The sequence below is a fragment of the Musca autumnalis genome, unplaced genomic scaffold (assembly GCF_047663935.1).
Source record: "Musca autumnalis isolate F117 unplaced genomic scaffold, ASM4766393v1 scaffold_1, whole genome shotgun sequence".
NCBI classification, from domain to species: domain Eukaryota; kingdom Metazoa; phylum Arthropoda; class Insecta; order Diptera; family Muscidae; genus Musca; species Musca autumnalis.
The window spans coordinates 34,576,760-34,598,239 of record NW_027411644.1 but is presented as its reverse complement, the minus strand read 5'-3'; the positions used below and the strand labels follow the sequence as shown (position 1 = coordinate 34,598,239).

At 41.7% G+C, this 21,480-nt stretch overlaps 1 protein-coding gene across 24 annotated transcripts; it reads left to right on the top strand.

Moving 5' to 3' along the window:
- Positions 1–2,893: 2,893 nt before the first annotated feature.
- Kcmf1 (Potassium channel modulatory factor 1) lies at positions 2,894–20,853 on the top strand. Of its 24 annotated transcripts, XM_073972259.1 has the most exons (8): positions 3,622–3,757; positions 4,330–4,469; positions 14,232–14,728; positions 14,804–15,228; positions 18,909–19,169; positions 19,246–19,527; positions 19,603–19,823; positions 19,893–20,853. In XM_073972259.1, exons 3-8 carry the CDS (start codon positions 14,713–14,715, stop codon positions 20,560–20,562), a joined length of 1,875 nt encoding a protein of 624 aa, XP_073828360.1. In that variant the 5' UTR covers positions 3,622–3,757; positions 4,330–4,469; positions 14,232–14,712; the 3' UTR covers positions 20,563–20,853. The 24 variants fall into 24 exon arrangements, with proteins under 24 accessions (XP_073828366.1, XP_073828313.1, XP_073828320.1 ...); XM_073972265.1 differs by lacking the exons at positions 3,622–3,757; positions 4,330–4,469 and adding an exon at positions 2,894–3,134 and having other exon boundaries at positions 18,909–19,163; XM_073972212.1 differs by lacking the exons at positions 3,622–3,757; positions 4,330–4,469 and adding an exon at positions 2,894–3,134.
- The last annotated feature ends 627 nt before the right edge of the window (positions 20,854–21,480 follow it).

Sequence of the window (21,480 nt, the reverse complement as noted above, 5' to 3'; positions counted from 1 at the left end):
GGTCTAGTGTGGACAGGGACCATGGAATTCGACTAATTTCATAAAATTATTTGAATTTTAATTAATTGAAATTAATGGACTAGGCGAGGTGTATGAAGTAGTAAAACATCTGCACATGGTTTCATGTGTTTGTCATTTTGCTTTGTTTGGTTGTTCGTAGTTTGTTTTCCCGTAAAAAATATAAGCTACACACTTTAAATTTAAATCAAATTACATTTGTGTGTGGATACCAATGCTACCTTAATAGAGAATTTAAGAAAAACTTTTTAGTTGAAATGCTCTAGAGTGACCATTAAAAATGGAATTGACTTGTGAAATGCAGTGGATTTTTAAATCCAATTTTATGTAAACGTACTAAAATTATCGATAAAAAAAGCTGTGTTCCAGAACTACAAAGTTTTTACAATTTTTACGACTTTTACACATTTTACTCGAAAAACCGTTCCCGTACACAATAAAGTTGTAAAATGTTCACTTCTCTTTAAACAAAAATGGCGCTGAATGACGCTCTCTTTGAAAACTTTTTACTCGACAAAATTGAGCGTGTAAAAAATAGTAACATGGTTGCCGGCGTCTGATTGGCTGTTACGCCGACTTTGACATTTGTTCCAGCTTTTTTGACGTTTTTTCCATTTTTGCGTTCCCGAACTTTTTGAAATAACTTTTGTGTGACAACAATTTTTCTCTATTTCTCTCTTTTACGAGATTTACTATTAAAAAGTACGGGAACAAAGCTAAAGTGTCATTATTTTTTTACGTGATAGCGTTTATAAAGAAAATAAACGTCAAATGAAAATTTGTTTAAAGAAAATGTTTTTCATTTCAATTTTACAAGAATACAGCCCCAGGAATGTAATGGTCTGTTTATATTATACCTTTTTACCACCTTTATGATAAGGAATTAAAGCCTAATTTACACTCTTACAGATAAAACAAATCCATTGGATTTCGTTTGACGTTTTATGCTTATGCTTGGTTTACATTTACGAAATACACTCGATTTCAACTGTCAAATCCATAGGTTAAACGTCAAATGAAATCCAGGTGAGATTTCATTTGACGTTTGAGCTATGGAATTTACAGTTGAAATCGAGTGGATTTCGTAAATGTAAACTTAGCATTAGTTTACATTCGGCGTCGTTTCGTGATTTCGATTCCGTAATTTCGCGCGGAATCAAGCTAAATTTATCATGATTTCGCATACAAAAATGAAATCATCTCATTTCATGATTTCAGCGAAATCACAGTACAAATGATATACAACCTTGTTTTTGGCTAAAAAGGTACCAAAAGTTGCAACACTTTTCACGTATCACAATAAACAAGGTAGATGGTAAATTGCTGCAACAAAAAAATTAGTATCAACATTTTTAAACAATGTGAAAAACAATTTTAAATTGCTTTGTTACAATGCTATTTTTCATTGTGTTCCCGTACTTTTCTAATGGTAATGTTAGAAAAAAGACCGAATTGTCAAAAATTGCTTCCCCATACAAATTTCTTAAAAAATACAGAAACGGAAAAATGACGGAAATTGCAAAAACTCCAGCATAAATGTCAAAATCAATGTATCAGATATCATATTAGATGCCAATGATCATACTTGTTGCCAGTTTCTACTAGGGGAAAATTGTATGGCAGATTTGTTTAAAGAGAAGTGCAAGTCTTGCTAGATTTCGGAGTACGGGAACGCATTTTTAGCACTAAAAGGGAAAACTACTGCAAGTACTTATATTGTGCAGGTTCTGAGCACAACTTTTATCTATCAAAATTTATTATGGTGTCTCAACGATAAAATCATTTTTTTATTTTTTCATTTGTTAGTACTATACACAATTAATACGATATATAGATAATTTTAAGATAATTTTCCAAATAAAGTTGTGAAGTTCTATATTGTCGTATATTTCTTATGATTAATTCAATTTACAACAACTTGTTTTGAAAATTCATGTTCGATCAGCTGCGCATATGCATCTACCTTGATCATTGTGATATGCTTGAAATCAACAAAAATATAAGTATAAAAACCTCTGGCCAACACCACTTTAAATTCGCAAAAAAAGTGTAAACATCGGGGTGTATTTCAGGATTTCGTGAAATCCAGTGGATTTGGAGCGCAAGTGTAAACTTGGCATTAGCAATGGAATTGTCAGTTGAAATGGAGTGGGTTTTGTAAATGTAAACCTATTATAATATTCGATTCTATATATGGTATATTCCAGTACTGCAAGAATCTACAATTTTTTACAATTTTTTCGATATCATAAAGGAAAATTTGTTATCGTAGTAAAAAATAGTAGATTCTTGCAGGTTCTAGAGCAGGCATATTATAGCTGTGTTCCTTTACTTACCTGAGGTTACCATTTTTACCATTTTTAACCTGCAAAGCGTTCCTTAACCCCAGAAAGTGGTAAAACTGCAGCAATTTTTAAGAGAGTGAGAGAGAGTGATAGTGAGCACATATGCCTTTCTCTTCTACCACAGGCTACCAGACAAATTTCTGCAGGTAAAAAATGGTAGAACTGATTTTCCGACTTTTGTTTGACGATTATTTCACAATGAAGACAAAAATGGAAGAAAAACTGAAGAAAAAGTCGAACGCTGACAAAACTAAATTAACAAATGTGAAATAAAAGACGAAAAATTAATTTTTTATGTTTTTCTTTCGACATTGCTACCAGATCTACCATTTTTCCGTTACTTTACTTTTCCGGTAAAAATGTTCATGAGAAACCAATTTTGACACTTTTCTCTTTTACCATTAAAAAGGTAAAGGAACAAAGCTTATGTTTGAACAAGTGTTTTGGGAGAATACGTCATGTGAATGTACTATAAGCACTACTAATCACAGCAATCTGTTTTTTTGCAATGGCAACCCTCTTTCAATTAATACACTTTTATACATCCCCTTTACAATTATGCGACATTTTACAACTGTGATCAAATAAAGTTCGACGAAAGGAAGAGAACGAAGAGAACCTCGTCTCGAAATATTACAAAAGAAATAATAATTGTGTAAAAATTGTTTTATTTTTACTTGAAATTTTTTTGTTAATTTATAATTTCACAAAAGTCCAAATCAACATACACACAAACGAATCATTGGATATCACGATATAAATCTATAAAGAGTATGTGTAAAAAAGAATACCCAATATCCATCCCGACAAAAAGATCCATCGGTTAGAGACAAGAGAAGAAATGAAAAAAAAATACAAAGAAAAAATGAAAGAAAATTGAAAATTTCATTTGTCATGGCAATTGAAAAGAAGAAAAATTAAAGGAAAATCAATTTTGCTAAAGAAGAAAATAGTACATATACACAAGCAAATAAGATTTGCACAAGTGAATTGTGGTCGTTCGTCGCAAGATCTTTTGTAAAGATAGCAAGAAAAATATATAATTTATGTGAATTGCAAAAAAAAACGCAAGAAACACGACGGCTACAAACATACAAACAACACATTAGTAATAATGGTTGGTGATGATGAAAAATGCATTTTGCATTTTTGGTTATTTAATAATTATATGGAAGTATGTGTGTGCGTACGGCGGGTATATGTGTGTGAAATCAAACAAGAAAAAGTATAACATTTTTACCTTCGCGGGATATACGACAGTGACCCAAACAACTAATTTAAGTTCGTACATTCACGATTATATTGAGCAAGCAGCAGCCAGCCGTAGACCCCCTTGCATTTATTGAGGTTCTTCTATGCAACAACAATAGCCAGCAAGCAAGCAAATCTAATATGTATTGTATTTTTTTGTGTAAAAAATTGTGCATTAATTGCGTCTTATAAAAGATGACAATAATTTTCGTTTAAAAAATGTGTGAGGCTGGCTCCAGTAAGCAAAAAATTGCATTGCAGTTTCCCGTTTCATTTGCCATATTATCTCTTTTTTAACTAATCATCAAGAAAAACAGTTAAACCAGAGAGTGGAGAATGCCCCAGGGAGAGAGAGTGTGCGATTTGTTAGGCCTCCAATAAATTTGGGAGAAGTGGTAACAAAAAGAAAAAAAAATAAAACGAAGTAGTGGAGATGGGGAAACGGTTCAGAAAAGAAGTTCTCCCAAATAATAACAGAGTTGCAAAAACAAGTACTTTGCCTAAGTAGAGGGGGCTGTAAAAAGTAGAAAAAGTGTAATAATAAGAATTTGTTGGTTAATTCCAGTATTATAAAGTGCAGTTTTTACTATTGTTGTTATTACCATAACCCCCTCTTGACAATGTGTAATTTAATTTGTTGAATTGCCTTGCTTTTCGTCTCGTCATTTTGCAACACTTAAAACGCGAAATGTCTTTCATGTCGTTTGCTTGCTAGCTGACTCTGCTGTATATAATCAGACTTTTCGGAACGTCACCTCGTGAGAATTGTAAAAAGAAAAGAATACAACAAAGGAAAGGCAACAAAAACCGAGGCAATATTCATTTTTGCACAAGAAAATGTTTAAAAATATCTTGGTTAGTTCATATATGGTGGTGGTGATTCGCTTCGACATATTGATGATGGTTTAATCATAAATTTAAAAAAGCTAAACTTTTTCTTCGACAACCACGGACACAGATTATTATTATTAATGCATTTTTTTGTCGTCTAATGATTGATTTAGCTGTCTCTCTGTCCGTCCGTCTGTCTCCCTGGCTGCCAATCATTTGTTTGTCTCTTACGTCGCTTCTGCCTGCTGTTTTGTTGTGTCCATGAGGTGTTATTTGGTGCAAAAGAAAATCTTTGTAGCTTAAAGAAAGAAAGGAAGATAAAACGACGGTTCTATTTCATCCTCATCTTCCCCCGAAAATAAGAGATTATAGCGTGTGCTGTCTGCCATGTAGATATATGAAGAATAATTTCGCATATAAACAACACAAAATATTACACAAAAAAGAGGCGAAAAGATGATTTTTCTTCTACAGTCAGTCATCGAATTGTATTTATTATTAAAAAGTTTCTTTGTTTTTCTTCATGTCGATTATTGCCAGATTTTGCTTTTGCATTTTCCGTGCAAATTTTCCTGAAGACTTTTTAAATCAACTTACACGACATTCCTTCAACATTCCTATCTCTTCTCCTCTACATACTTGTGTACATATAAATTAGTTTTATATGTACATTTTTATGCACAAAAATAAAATTTTTTATGAGACTTTGTTTATTTAATAATGCAATTCTTTGTACCGATTTCTGGCATAAGTTGAATATACGGACTGGATTCGGATCGATTAAAAAAAATTTTCGGCTTAACTGGAGTTTAGCCGCTCAGCTCCGATTTTGATGAAATTTTTTTTACAAGTAGATTTCACTTCCCTGATCACGAATGTACACATAATTTTTTTGGGAAGTATATACTTCCCGAGATATGGGCATTTGAAGTTCCAAAAATTCCCTTGTAAAAAGCCACTTAATGAGAGAAAATTTTTAAATTAGAAAAAAATTGTGTTCCCTTGCCCTAGATTTGCTCCTGTCCATAGGAGAAAGTCTTAAATCGCCGGCCGAAGGCCGGCCAATTAAAAAAAAACTGTAAATTAAAAAAAAAAAAATTGGGATGAGCGGCTAAACTCCAGTTGCTCCAAATTTTCGATTTAAAGGAAAATTCTGTTCGCGTTAGCCGAGATTTGTCCCTGTCCATAGGAGAAAGTCTTAAATCCCCGGCCGAAGGCCGGCTATATATGAAAAAAATCGATATAAACTAAACTTATCGTCAAAACCAAGGTAATTTTTGAACTTTCGGAGCCTATATCTCGGGAAGTATGGACTTCCTGCCCATGATATATATATTGGCGTGATCAGCACTGCAAGCCCTACCTGTGATCGATCCGAATCCAGTCCAAACATTCATCCTGGTCCCGATTTCTAAACAAAGTAATCCCTTTGTTAAATATTTGGGTTAAATGTCGTTTAGGGGCACCTCTCGGATCGGGCTGACATTTTTACAGTAGATAGCCCTTGGTATCCTGAATACAACGATATATAATTTTCCGGGGGGAAGTCCATACTTCCCGAGATATGGGTCTTGACATTTCGGAAATTTCGTACTTTCACACCTTTAGGTTGTTTAGGGGCACCTCTCGGATCGGGCTGAAATTTTTACACTAGACAGCCCTTGGAATCCTGAATACAACGATATATAATTTTCCGGGGGGAAGTCCATCCTTCCCGAGATATGGGTATTGACATTTTACAATTCTAACGTGGGCAATATGGGCATCGTTTTAAAGCTTATGGAGAGTACTTTTATGCACGCGGTCTATTTTTACACCTGTTTATAGGAGAATGTAATAAATTCCTGTTCAAAGCCGGCTACTTAGGAAACTTTAAATTTACAAGAAAGTTTTGTTTGTGTAGCCCACTTTTGTCCCTGTCAATGGGAGAAAGTCTTAAATCCGCGGCCGAAGGCCGGATACTTAAGAACACTTTCGATTTAAAAGAGAGTTTGATCGCGTAGCCCACTTTTGTCCCTGTCCATAGGAGAAAGTCTTAAATCCCCGGCCGAAGGCCGTCTACTTAAGAACCCTTTCATTTTAAAAGAGAGTGTTGATCGCGTAGCCCAATAATAATTAATAAATTATTTTTAGAAAATCTAATTACCATTATTAATTATTGGCGGCATTGGAAAGTACTCTTCGGGAGCTTTAAAACGATAAATGGTGATAAAAGTAAAAAAGTCAAGACCCATATCTTGGGAAGTATGGACTCCCCCCGGAAAATTATATATCGTTGTGTTCAGGGTCCCAAGGGTTACCTATGGTAAAAATTTCAGCCCGATCCGAGACGTGCCCATAAACAACCTAAAGGTGTTACAAGTACGAAATGTCAAGACCCATATCTCAAGAAGTGTGGACTTCCCCCGGAAAATGATATATCGTTGGAATCAGGGTCCCAAGGGCTACCTATGGTAAAAATATCGGACCGAACCGAGGGGTCCCCCTAAACGACACCTGTTCCAAATATTTTTCGGCTTCAGTCTCGTTTAGGGTCACCTCTCAAATAGGGGTAGGGTGAAATTTTTACCATAGGTAGTGCTTCGGGGGACCCTAATCACAACGATATATAGCTTTCCCAACGGAGACTTTCGAGATTTTTCGAGATTCTTCCCGAGATGTAGGTCTTAACAATATATGCATCGTTTTATAGCTTGCGCAGAGTTCTTTTGTTCGCGCACAATCCCCCAATCGGCCAAAAATTTGGTGGAATTTTGTTGTTGTTGTAACAGTGTTTATTATTATGTTTGTATGTTCGTTTTTCTGTTCAGTCTGGCTCTAGGTCTATGTCCAGTTTCAGGAAAGTGGATGCTTCGATGGGATGTAGCCACAGATTTAGATGGGAAGTTTTAGCGGGGCAGTTGAAAAGGTGTTTTGTGTCGTGCGGTCCCTTGCCACATACTGGGCAGATGTCTAGCACGGCGCGGTCGATTTGCGCCCAATAAGAATTTAGGCGACTGCAATATCCCCAGCGTAGTTGAGGCAAAACTACTCCAGTTTGTCGTGGCAGCTGACGCTCCTCAGCTGCAATAGATGGGGAATGTATTTCGAGTAATAAGGCCTTGGCAACTGCATCCGTGTGAATACTATTTAAGCCTGCTTGATATGCCTGTTGATATATGGTTCCCTCCTATATTGTTGGACTTCCCTCTCTAGAGCATGAATATCCTTCCTGATATGCCTGAATGTGTCGGGCCTACCCACAAGATGGTGATTGGGATGGCTCTCAGGGTAACATACAAGCAAGTACTGCAACGAAAGCATCTCATTGTGTTGCTTTACTGGAAGAATCTTTGCCTTCTCATGTATATGGTCCAATGAAGACTTGAGGAGGCACCCTGTTGCTGTTCTCAGGGCGGCATTCTGACAGGTTTGAATATCGTATCACATAATCCCGGGGATAAACCGAAGCCGTGTAGCTTACCACAGCCCGACCTATCGCGTTATACATATGTGGTCAACAAGGTTTCTTTATTTGCACCCCAAGTGCTGCCGGCTAGGGACTTGAGAACCTTGTTCCTACTTTTCAGTTTGTCGTAGATACATAGATGTGGCGTGACTTGAAAGTAGTGTCGAATGTGACCCCTAAAATTTTGGCGCAGTTTGTGGTCGGAATTCTGCTACCGTCGACCACGAAATTCAACTCTCTTCCAAACTGCGCTGTCTATGTGGTGAACAGAGTGGCTGTAGATTTTGTGGTGAAAACATGCATATTCCTCGCGTGGATAAAGGTGGTAACATCGGTTAAATAGGAGTTCAGCCTCTCACAGATGTCATCAGGGAAGGTAAATGACGCCACGATTGTGCAATCATCCGCATACGTTACGATCTCAATGCCGTCTGGAGGGGCCGCAATACAGGAGAGGTAGAGGTTAAACAGTTCCGGAGATATCACACCACCTTGGGGAACTCCCTGTTTCACTCCACGGGGTTTGGACTTCTTGTTCCTGAATTCCATGTACGAAGGGTGTCCACACATATATGTAGTTGACTATCCAATGTTTCAAGCTTGGCCGTAGGGTTGTCTGCTCAATGTCCTCAAACAGCTTGGAGTGCCTGACTGTATCAAAGGCTTTTGATAAGTCAAGCGTCACCATCACTGTTCTGTCACACGGCGGTCTCTGGTTGAGTCCTTGACAAAAATATGTGGAGATGCCGGGCAGCGCTGTTGTCGTGCCGTGCTGCTTACGGAATCCATGCTGATGATCGGCAACTTGATAGCTATTCCTGAGACTGGGGAGGACTAAGGCCTCAAGGCTCAAGGGTCTTTGCTACGGGCGACAAAAGCGAAATCGGTCTGTACGATTCACTATTGCTGGCATCCTTGCATGGCTTCAGTAGCGGGACCACCCTGCCCATTTTCCAGACTTCGGGAACAATAAGGGTGGCAAGCGACGGGTTGAGAACTTTAGTGAGATACTCCCGGCTCATCCAGCTGTTGCAACATTACCGTGGAGATTACATCAGGGCCTAACGCTTTGGATGATTTAGAGTTCCTGATGGCATTCGCAACATCATCCATTGTAAATTGTGGTGGTTCATCCTCGGCAGGAAGAGATCTGATGCGACGTAATACTCTTCTCTTCGCGTTGTCACACCCGGGGTGCTCGAAAAACTGTCGATTGAAATAACTTGCGTACCTCTTCGGGTCAGTCAACGTAACGTCGCCAAATGTGACTGAGGTCCTATCTTCCATCCTTCCAGGGTTCGAGAGTGACTTAACCGTTGCCCACAATTCACTTATACCAGCTCCAATGTTGCAACTCTTCAGATGACTTAACCACTTGTTCCGATTATGCTCGTCCAACCAGCCTGTTAACTTCCAGTGTCAGCTCCCTGACACTGGGGTCATTGGGGTTGATACGACGAAGCTCATCACGCTCGTTTGCTAATCCCGTCGCCTCTGCTGGGGAAGTTTGGTCTTACTTCGGGTATTCGACCAGCACGGATATGGCGAGTGGCTGCAGCAGTGATTATGTCTCGGAACGTCCTTTCCGCTACCCGAACATCAGAAGGATTGGGCAGTTCTCTGAAGCGGTGATTGGTGAACTCTCTGAAACTCGGCCAATCAGCTTTCCTATGATTGACGAATGTGCGGCGTTCAGAGGAGATGAAATCGGTTGGTCTGCTAATTGTGTCAATTATGGGGAGATGGTCTGATCCAAGGAAAATGCCAGGTAACGTCATTTGTCAGACCCGGTGACACGATGGTTATGTCTGGCGAACTGTGACACTCTCCTCTAATTCTGGTAAGGGCGTCATCATTGACGGTGCAAAACGTAGAGCTATCAATCTACTCAGCCACCGCTGTACCCTTCTGCTCGTTTCCGAGGGCCGAATGCCACAACTCATGATGCGCATTAAAATCCCCCACGACCAGACGATTATGACCTTCCAAAAGCGGGCTAATGTTAGGCACGTAATCTGAGATACAGCTATTTCTCAGCGGGATGTATACGTCAGCTACTATATCTCGGCAGTTCCACACCTCACTGCTACCCCCATACATTCCATGTACGGGTTAGTAGAGACAGGCTCAAGCGAGATAGGTCTGTATTGGACAGACTGGTGCAATTGGAAAGCTAATCCCCCACCTCCACTTCTAGTGCGATCTTTCTTTAGCACGTTGTAACCATCGCAACGTTGTAAGCTACAGTTGTTGCTGAGCTTGGTTTCTTGCACCGCAGCGACCGTGATATTCCTCCGACTCATGCAATCTACTATTTCCTCGATCTTACCTCGGAGTCCATTGCAATTAAATTGCAAAAAGGATGCATTTTCCGGGATTGGGACAACAACGGCTGGTGTAAAGGCTGCATGTGCGGTTCTTGTCGAGGGGACTGCGGGGGAGTCTCATAATCAGACGACGAGGGAGTTTCCGTAATCCGATGACGACTCACTGGGAACTGTATTCACACAGCATGCAGCAACATAGTCCCTGTCGTAGTCTCTCACGTGGACAAGTCCAGAGCAACCCCTTAGATGCACCCACTCCTGACATCTATTGCATCTCACCGAAGGCTGGATGTGAGTGAAGATGCGGATGTGACAAACCGAGCACAAATATATTGGTCCTGGGTTTTCCTCCGTCCCGGCACGGACCAAAAGAATAGGGATAAGGGATATGCTGCTCCCAACACAGAAAAACGAAACAAATGCAAACATGTGTACACTGAGGTGGCAGCCGGAACAATGATGTTGTGTAGTTCCGGGTCAATCCGGTTCGAAAGAACCCGCTGCCGTGGGATTGACCTCTTTCTGTCGCCTATGGGGGACTCTCTTCTGGTTGTCTGTAAAGATTTCCTTCAGATGGTCTAAAAGACTCTATTCTAGTAATTTATAAAGATCCGCTCCGCTTCAGGTGGTCCATAAAGACTTTATTCTGGTTCTCTATGAAGATACTCTACTGGTCCTCTCGAAATACTCCCTCCTGGTCGCCTTCAAAAACTCAGGGGTGGTCGTCATTAACGACTCCCTTTTGGTCGTCTATAAAAAAACTAGCTTCTCGTCGCCTATAAAGACTCCCTTTAGGTCGTGTATAAAGATTCCCTTCAAGTGTTCTATAAAGACTCTCTTCTGGTCGTCAATAAAGACTCCTAAGGACATTCACCCAGTCGCCTATAAAGACTATACTTTGGGTCCTCTATTAAGACATCCTTCAGGTCATCTATAAAGAGTCTCTTCTATAATTGTTCCACAAACATCCCATACGGGACAAGGGAGACTTCTCTCATACCAATGAGTGCACCCCGGATTCATATTAGCTCAATGATAAGGGACCTACTGTTTATTGCCGAGTCCGAACGGCGTGCCTTAAGACACCACTTGTAGAGAAGTTATTCATGGCTGAAATACTCAGGAAATGTCGCCAACATTACTGAGGGGTATTTTGCCACCGTTGAAATTTTTGATGTTGCCTGGCCGGGGAATCGAACCCACGACCTTTAGTGTGCAAGGCGGGTGTGCATACCATTGCACTACGGTGGCACCCAAGAAGAGTCTCTTCTGGTTGTTGTTGTTGTTGTAACAGTGTTTTTGTTATGTTTATTTGTTCGTTCCTCTGTTCAATCTGGCACTGGGTCTATCTCCATTTCAAGAAAAGTGGCTGCTTCGATGGGATGTAGCCATAGATCCACTTTAGTTAGATGGGTAGGTTTGGCGGGGCAGTTAAAAAGGTGTTGTGTGTCGTGCGGGCCCATGCCGCATACTGGGCAGATGTCTTGCACGGTGCGATCGATTTCCGCCCAATAAGAATTTAGGCGACTGCAATATCCCGAGCGTAGTTGGGCCAAAACTACTCTAGTTTGTCGTGGCAGCTGAGTCTCTTCTGGTGGTTTATAAAGACTCCCTTCTGGTCATCTATAAAGACTGGTGGTGAAGAATTCATTCTGGTCGCCAATAGGGACTACCTTCATGTGGTCTGGTCCCTTCAGATGGAGTACAAAGACTCCCTGGGACTGCAACTGCCCGATATCACGCCCACTAGTTTGCGCACCAATTGACTTAGTGGGTCTTATACTTTATACCGCATGTAAACACAGGTTAGAGGTGGTACCCATGCAACTCCGCGAGTGATTTCGGCAGTAGGGATGGCGACCACAGTGTGTCAGAGCCATCTATTGTCGATTCGTTGCATTATCCTGTCAAAGACCTTGACACCCTTGAGAACTGCTGCCCTGCCATTCTTCCTACAGTGTACCACGTCAGAAGTTATGACCTTTCTCAGACGACTTTCCACCAGTAACCAATGATTAATACAGATCCTGCCTTCAGAATCAGACGTGTCAATGATTGCTATAAGAAGGTCATCTGGGGGGCGATCATCCTGGCGCCATGTGGCTTCTAAAAAGAAGGTTTCGGGCGGTTTTGCCCGGACTGCCTTTGCATGCCTTCCTAACTTGAACTCCTTTAACTGTCTGGCAACGAGGAAAACCATTGCGTACAAAATCGGCTGACTGCTCGACGGACGATCCGCCATTCGCTTAGCACCTGGCTGTGGATCCTCCATGTGGCTTCTAAAAAGAAGGTTTCGGGCGGTTTTGCCCGTTATACCTTTACAGGCCTTCCTAACTTCAACTCCGTTAACTGCCTGGCAACGAGGAAAACCTTTGCGTACAAAATCGGCTGACTGCTCGACGGACGTTCCACCATTCGCTTAGCACCTGGCTGTGGATCCTCGGAACACCTCTCTCTCTTCAGAAACGCCTGTTGTGAAGTCGTTTTCTTCGGGCCACTTGATTTGAGGTTGATGGACCGTCAGTCGTATCAGCGATATGACTTCCCGCAGCACCATACTCCCTTCTCGAACCTGTACAATTATTTGCAGTTATCTGTTTATCAGATTTGTGGAATTCTTGAGCTCCCAAACCCTTCCAGCTCCTGTTTCCCGCAGCATCTTTAGCGGGGGTCACAGGCGAAACTGTTACACTAACTGGGCACCTGTGTGGTTGCCCCTTCGGCTTCACCGTCTTAGGAGCGGGAGCCAACTTGGTGTAGTCCGACAGTGCCGTTGATGCCGATAGAATCAAGATGGGATGGCTGGTCCTGCTGCAGACACCCTTTGCGGTCACCAACGGTGTCTGCAGCAGGACCAGCCATCCCATCTTGATTCTATCGGCATCAACGATACTGTCGAACTACATCCGGACATTTTGAGAACAACGGTTTTGCGAACTAGACTGTCTCCGGTGTAGCCAACGTATATTTGGGGCTGGTTATTACTACCTGCGGAGCGCAATACGTTTAATAGGTAACGAACGCTTTCCAACGTAAGGGGAACTTCCTTTCCCGGTACCTTCCGCCTGTGCGATTTCACCAGGGGACTTAACCATGAATTTAGAGCACTAATTTACAGCTCTTTGGTAGCCATGTTGGTCGCTTCTCTTCCGGGCCTTACTACTCTAAGTGGTTGAGAATGTGAGAGAGTGATCCATCTATTCGTCTCTCATCCACCAAGGCCTTCTGCTTGGGAACGACAGGTATGTCGGAAGCGACCGACGTTCCACCCCTTGATGTGGAGCGATTCTCCAACTCATTTTTTGAGTTACCGACAAAAATCGGTAAAATTAAAATGTTTATAACTTCGGTAATTAACGATATTTTTTCGGTAAGATAGCGACGAATAAAAAGTAGTCGTAGGGTACTACCGATAGTAATAGTGTTGTCAACTTTTTTTAAACTTTTCATTCATAAAATTGAGATTTTTGTCGGTAACTCAAAAATTGAGGTTAGTGTTCCCTAGAGCAACTTAGGAAGACGAATCTCTGTTTGTATCAGGTGGGATGACCGTGGTGTCCATATATTTCTCCGACAGAGGGATGTCCTCCGAATTGCTCATAGGCGTACTTTCCCAAATTAGATCTAGAGACGCACTTTTCCTAAAGAGATCGAGGAATTCCCTGCTCTGCATCTGGATTAAGTCACTCACAGCGTCCATAGTCGTCCCGCCCAAAAGTGTGTCATTTTCACCAGCTGCAAAGCATTGTCGTGTTCATAGCAGTGGTCGTCAACGAGGGTAACTACAAATCTGTAACTTCGATGGTTTAAGGTCATTTATCGTCACTACAAAGTATAATTTTTTTGCAGATGCTATTGCTTCCCGACATACTGTCTCCGAAATGTTTAAATATAATAGGTCAGGTCTTGCAGCAGTGTATATACTGGACAATACTGTTTCTGCAGACACTCATTTGAATTTTATTTTCAAAACTCCTTTAACAATTTTTAATTTTTTTTTTTTCCTTACAGGTTAATTTGTTGCTGCAAGGAAATTTTGTTCATTTCGTTTCTTACTAAAAATAAATAAAAATAACCCATAAACAATTTTGAAAAAGGAAGTTATTAATTCAAAAAGCAGATTTGCTAAAAAAGAGTTCCTCTTTGAACAAGAAAAGCAAATTAGCCATTAGAAAAAAACACACACACAAATTGTAGTGGAAGCCATTGTAACTTCCAACGACACATCAGTTCTTTAGAGACGAAAAAACAACAACAAACTACTAACAAAACAGTAGGCGATTCGGTGCTTTAAAAAAGGCATAGCCTTTTTTCACTTTTCTTCAAAAATCTTGAACTATTCTACGTATTGGCAAGAAGGTGGGAGCGCTGCCGCATATAAAACGGACACGTGAGATAGCAGACAAATCAAAACAATCAACTATTTATTGGAGGTGAAGGTGGATGAAAGGAATTTCAATTGAAAACTATACAAAGTTTTCATAACTAAATAATGAGTCGCCATGAAGGTAAGTGTAGATGAGGTTTTTTTTACGAGTCTTAATTTCATTTCATTGGATGTATTGTTGCTTTCCTCTTTACAGGTGTCAGCTGCGATTCATGTCTTAAATCGAACTTTAATGGTCGCCGCTATAAATGTCTAATTTGTTATGATTATGATTTGTGTGCCGACTGTTATGAAGAGGGTGTCACCTCAACACGTCATTTAGTTGATCATCCTATGCAATGCATACTAACGCGTTCGGATATTGAATTGTTCTTTGGTGGTGAAATGCTCAATACGGAGCAACCACAAAGTTTTACCTGTCCGTATTGTAAAAAAATGGGATTTAGTGATGCCACACTGTTGGAACATGTGTCGTCAGAACATACGGAAACCAGTTCGGAGGTTGTGTGTCCGGTATGTGCTGGCCTACCGGGTGGTGAACCGAATCTAGTCACAGATGATTTTGCCGGTCATCTATCGCTGGAACATCGTACTGGACCACGGGAATTGATTTCATTTTTGATATCCTTTTTTAAAACAAACAAAACATCAATTTTACTAACCATTCTATTTAACACACATACATACACACATTACAGCTTTGACAGGGACCTTGTGGAGATCTTCTGAATGTTCTGTGCGGACGACTAGAAGGAAGTTTTTTATAAACGACCCAAGGAAAACTTTTTAGGCCACAACAATGGCGTCTTTATAGTGGTAGGCCACATGAAGGGAGTTTTTATAGACGACCGGAAGGAAGAATTTATGGGCTACCTGAAGCGAGTCTTTATAGACCATCTGGAGGAAGTCTATATGCAACCAGAAGAAATCTTTGTAGACCACATGGAGGGAAGATGTCTTTATGACTACCTGAAGCGGGTCTTTATAAACCACCAGAAGGGCTTTATAGGCTAGAAGTAAAATCAGAAGGGAGTGGGGAAGAATATGTGATCAGAAGGGAGTTTCTATAGGTGACCGAACAGAAGGGAGTTTCTATAGGTGACCAGAAGGGAGTCTTTATGACTACCTGAAGCGGGTATTTATAAACCACCAGAAGAGAGGCTTTATAGGCTAGAAGTAAAATCAGAAGGGAGTGGGAAGGGATATGTGATCAGAAGGGAGTTTCTATAGGTGACCAGAAGGGAGTCTTCATAGACCAGAAGAAAGGCTTTATAGACCCCCGGGGTTTTTACAGGCAACCGAAAGGAGTTATTATAGGCCATATTAAGATTGTCTTCACAGAAGGGAGTCTTTATAGACGACCAGCAAGAGTCAAACAATCCCACGGCAGCGGGTTCTCTGTATCGGATTGACCCGGGACCACACAACATCAGCGTTCCGGCAGCGGCTGCCACTTCAGTGTACATGTGTTTGTATTTGTTTCGTTTTTCTGTGCTGGGAGCGGCATATCCCGGAATCTCTGCGCCGGATTATTTTGGTCCGTGCCGGGTCGGAGAAAAACCCAGGACCAATATATTTGTGCTCGGTTTGTCACATTCGCATTCTCACCCATATCCAATCTTCGGTGTGATGCAATAGATGTCAGGAGTGGGTACATTTAAGGGGTTGCTCTGGACTTGCCCACGCGAGGGACTACGATAGGGACTATGTTGCTGCATGCTGCGCGAACACAGCCCCCAGTGAGTCGTCGTCAGATTACGAAACTACTTCGTCGTCTGATTATGAGACTCCCCCGCAGTCCCCACGACAAGAAACGCACATGCAGCCTTTAACACCAGCTGTTGTTGTTCCAATCCCAGAAAATGCATCCTTTTTGCAATTTAATTGCAATGGGCTCCGAGGTAAGATCGATGAAATAGTGGACTTTATGAATCGGAAGAAGATCAAGGTCGCGGCGGTGCAGGAAACCATGCTGAACGACCACAGCTCAGTACGTTGTGATGGTTACTACGTAATAAGGAAGGATCGCTCCAGATGTGGAGGTGGGGGATTAGCTTTCCTTTTGCACCAGTCTGTTCAATACAGACCTATCTCGCTTGAGCCTGCCTCTAATGACCCGTACATGGAATGTATGGGGGTAGCAGTCAGGTGTGGAACTGCCGAGATAGAGTTGCTGAACGTATACATCCCGCCCAGAAATAGCTGTATCTCAGATTATAAGCCTGACATTAGCCCGCTTTTAGAAGGTCATAATCGTCTGGTCCTGGGGGACTTTAATGCGCATCATGAGATGTGGCAATCGGCCCTCGGAAACGACCAGAGAGGTATAGCGCTGGCTGAGCAGATTGATAGCTCTACGTTTTGCTCGGTCAATGAGGACGCCCCTACCAGAATTAGAACATGTACACACTGAGGTGGCAGCCGCTGGCCGGAACATTGGTTTTGTATTGTTCCGGGTCAATCCGGTACGAAAGAACCCGCTGCCGTGGGATTTTTAACTGCCCCGCCAAACCTACCCATCTAACTCCAGTGGATCTGTGGCTACATCCCATCGAAGCAGCCACTTTTCTGGAACTGGAGATAGACCCAGAGCCAGATTGAACAGAGGAACGAACAAATAAACATAACAAAAACACTGTTACAACAACAACAACCAGAATTAGAGGAGCGTGTCACAGTTCGCCAGACATAACCATCGTGTCACCTGGTCTGACAAATGACGTCACCTGCCAACCCGTCATTTCCCTTGGATCAGGCCATCTCCCCATAATTGTCTCCATCAGCAGACCACCCGATTTCATCACCTCTGAACGCCGCACATTCGTCAATCATGGGAAAGCTGATTGGCCGAGTTTCAGAGAGTTCACCAATCACCGCTTCAGACAATTGCCCAATCCTTCTGATGTTCGGGTAGCGGAAAGGACGTCCCGAGACGTCATCAATGCTGCAGCCGCTCGCCATATACCTGCTGGTCGAATACCCGAAGTAAGACCAAATTTCCCAGCAGAGGCGACGGGATTAGCAAATGAGCGTGATGAGCTTCGTCAAGCCATCCCCAATGACCCCAGAGTCAGGGAGCTGACACTGGAAGTTAACAGGCTGGTTGGACGAGCATAATCGCATAATCGGAACAAGTGGTTAAATCATCTGAAGAGTTGCAACATTGGAGCCGGTATAAGCAAATTGTGGACAACGGTTAAGTCCCTCTCGAACCCCGGAAGGAGGGATGACAGGACCTCAGTGACGTTTGGCGACTTTACGTTGACTGACCCGAAGAGGTTTTCAAGTTACTTCGATCGACTGTTTGTCGAGCACCCCGAGAGTGACAGGGCGAAGAGAAGAGTGTTACGTCGCATTAGATCTCTTCCTGCCGAGGATGAACCACCACAGTTTACAATGGATGATGTTGCGAATGCCATCAGGAACGCTAAATCATCCAAAGCGTTGGGCCCTGACGGAATTTCCATGGTAATGTTGTTTATAAACCACCATAAGGGTGTCTTTATTGACCAGCTGAGGGGAGTATTTCTAGGAAGTTATAAGGGAGTCTTTATAGGCCAAAAGGGAGTCTCTATTGGCGTCCACAAGAAAGATTTTAAAGATCACCTAAAGGGAGCTTTATGAACCACCAGAAAGGAGTATTAATAGGAAGGTATAAGGGAATCTTTATAGGCTAGAAGAAAGTTCCGAAGTGAGTCCCTATAGTTGACCAGAAAGGAGTGGTTATAGTCCAGAAGAAAGGCGACCGGAGGGAATCATTATAGAGACCACCTTAAGTGTGTCTTCACACGAGACCAGAAGGTAGACTTTATAGACGACCAGAAGTAGAGTGTCTTTATTGACCACCTGAATGGAGTATTTATAGGAAGGTATAAGGGAGCCTTTATAGGCAAGAATAAATACCAGAAAGGAGTTTGTATTCTCGACCAGAAGAGAGTCGTTACAGACCTCTTGAAGGTAGTCTCTATATACGACCATAAGGATTCTTTATAGAACATCACAAGGGTGTCTTTATAGATCACGTGAAGGGAATATTTATTGGGAGAGAAAAGGAAGTCTTAATAGGCCACCAGAAGAAAGACTTTATAGACCCTCTGAAGGGAGTCTTTATAGACAACCAGAAGGGAGTTTAAAGCTGCCAGAAACAGTCTTTGTAGACGAACATAAGGGAGAATTTAAGCACCACCACCTTCATACACTAACCACCCTAATATATTTATAAATTATCACTTTTATTTGTATTGCAAAATATTTGTGTGTGTGTTTGCGAAAACGGTTTTCCATCCTTAACTCCTTTGCACGATGAACCTTCAGCTATACGACATGGCGGTGGAGTACGTCGCATACCAGGACGTACACTTGGCGGACCACGGGCACGTCGTTCCAATATGCACTTTAGCTCATCGAGTGGTCTTTCAGCATTATCACCCTCTGGACGGGAATCGGTTGATCCGATTGCTGAGCTACTTTCACAATTATCCGGTGTAAGACGAGGCGGACCGCCAACATCTCAATTGCAGCAGCTGCAAATGCAAATACAATTGGAACGGCAACAAGTGACGGCAATTATTAACTTCCAAATATAGAAATGAAAAATGATTCCTTTGATACTAAATTAACTTTTTTGTTTGTGTTTAGGCTACACGTCAACAACTGGAACGTTTACCCAGACGTGCCCATCCATTGGTCTCATCATCGAATTCAAATGCAACCATGGCCGAGGTGATTAGTGGTGCTAGCGGTGGTGGTTCGGGCTCTGGCAGTGGTCTAATTAGTGGTACGGGCTCTGGCTCAAATGCCAACGGTGGTGGTGGTGGTGGCGGCGGCAGTGGCTCATCTCGGACCAATGAATGGTCGGTGTCGGCCCAACATCAATCACAACAATCAAGTCTGGCTGCAAATGCTTTAAATACCAGAGAAGTAACGTTGAATTCTAGCAATTATTTGTCTTTCAACGATTTCGGTTTGTCACCACAATATTCCTCCTTTCTACAGCCTGGTGGCAGTGGAATCAGTGGTAGCAACGGGAACAGCATGCTGGGCATGTCAATTGCTGGTGGCTCTGGCAGTGGAGCAAATGCTGGATCAGCTGGGGCAACTGGAAACGGTGGCGGAGCGGATGGTGGTGCACAATCACAGTTCTTGCTGACGAAATTCATGCAACCAACACTGAGTGATGCCGAATGGGCAGAAATTGGTAGAGAACGGGCTGATAGGTAAGGAATCAATGATAAAACTTTAGACATGTCTTATTTGTGTTCACCACCCACCCCCTCTTCTTACAGATCACAATTTGTCCAAGCCTTATTGCTCTCAACACTAGCTTGTTCATCATTGGACTTGGATCCGGAACATGATAAACGTGGTGAATCCCAGGAAACTACCAACAGTGATAATGTAAATAATGAAAAGGCAGCATCAGCGGCAGCCGCCAATAACACAAACAACACAGCCAATGACAGTGAAACGTCATCGTCGTCGTCGTATGCTGAAAATACGCGGGAAACAATGATGAACAACAATGCTGCAGATGCGTCTGCACAAACCACAAATACAACAACAAGTGTTGGTGGTGGTGGTGGCGTTACCGGACGCCAACAGGTCCATCAACAGCAACAAACCTCGCCGGAAGATTTTGTTGTTGAAGATTTGAAACAGCAACAACAACAGGCCTATTCAAGTAAAAAGAAGTCGGGCAGCAATGCAACGGCTGGCATTAAACCATCAGCGGCTGGGGCAACAACAGATAGAGGCATTGAACGACGTGGTCGTCCACCACCCACCTCGGTGGGCGCTGGAGCTGCTGCTGTGGGGGCAACTGGCTCACAGTCGCAACAACAGCAGCAACAACAACATGGTCAACAGCCACAAAAATATAAACAAAATGCTGCCACCAATGCAGCAGCAACAGCGATGTCGGCAGCAAACACAAATCAAATACCCGATACTAGGTAGTGTTATCATCTCCATAGACCCGCCAAATCACTACAGCAACAACAGCATTGTTATTATAATAATAAAATTGAGAAAAGTAATAGCAACAACAGCCAGAATAATAATAACAACAACAGCAACAAACAAGATCATTGTCGTCGCAATTATAAAATTCACTCTTAGCAAACAATTAACCACCACCACCAACTATCAACAACAACAAGGCATTATCAACAACAACTCACCAACTAATGCTACGGATGATGCCCAGCAGGATTGGCAAATAAAAAACAAAACAAAAACCAAAATAAACATCTATGCCCCATTATTTTCTTATTCAGCACCATAAATGTCGTATCTGCTATGTTTTGTGTAGAACAACAAAAACAAAAAAATACATTACACGAAGCCATCCACACTCATCCTCCACTTCGAGCGCTCTCTTTCCTTCTACTTCGCGTTAACAAAACATGATGTCCTACTCTTTTGTCAATAATGTTTTAATTGTTTCAATTGGCACATTGAACTGAGCAGAGCAACAACAACAAGTTTTGAATACACGGCACACGACAAGTGGATCGATTCCCAGTTGATGATGATGATGATGACGATGATGTATGATTTGATGAATGTTGATAATGATGATGATCCGAAATGTAGGTGTTTAGCATGTGCATGCACAGCTAGCAGCAGTTGCAACAACAACAACAACAGCAAAAAAAGGATAAGAAACAACAACATAATATTCGTTTATTAAAATAAATATAATATTATAACTATTTAAAAAATTTATATAATTATAAAAAAAAACACAAAAAAGAAAGAAAATCTTATTGTAATCATAACTTCAAAAAAACAACAAAAAAACATGAATTCTTGTTCTTGTTATTATCATCAATTGGTGGGAGAAGGATTTGGTAACAAGACCGGCTGAGTTAC

What these genes read in the sequence shown, in the direction of transcription:
- Kcmf1 (XM_073972152.1), top strand. An exon ending in GGGAATTGATTTCATTTTTG is followed by an intron (nt 15,229 to 18,908) that starts ATATCCTTTTTT and finishes ACTCCTTTGCAC; the next exon opens with GATGAACCTTCAGCTATACG. An exon ending in TGGAACGGCAACAAGTGACG is followed by an intron (nt 19,170 to 19,245) that starts GCAATTATTAAC and finishes GTTTGTGTTTAG; the next exon opens with GCTACACGTCAACAACTGGA.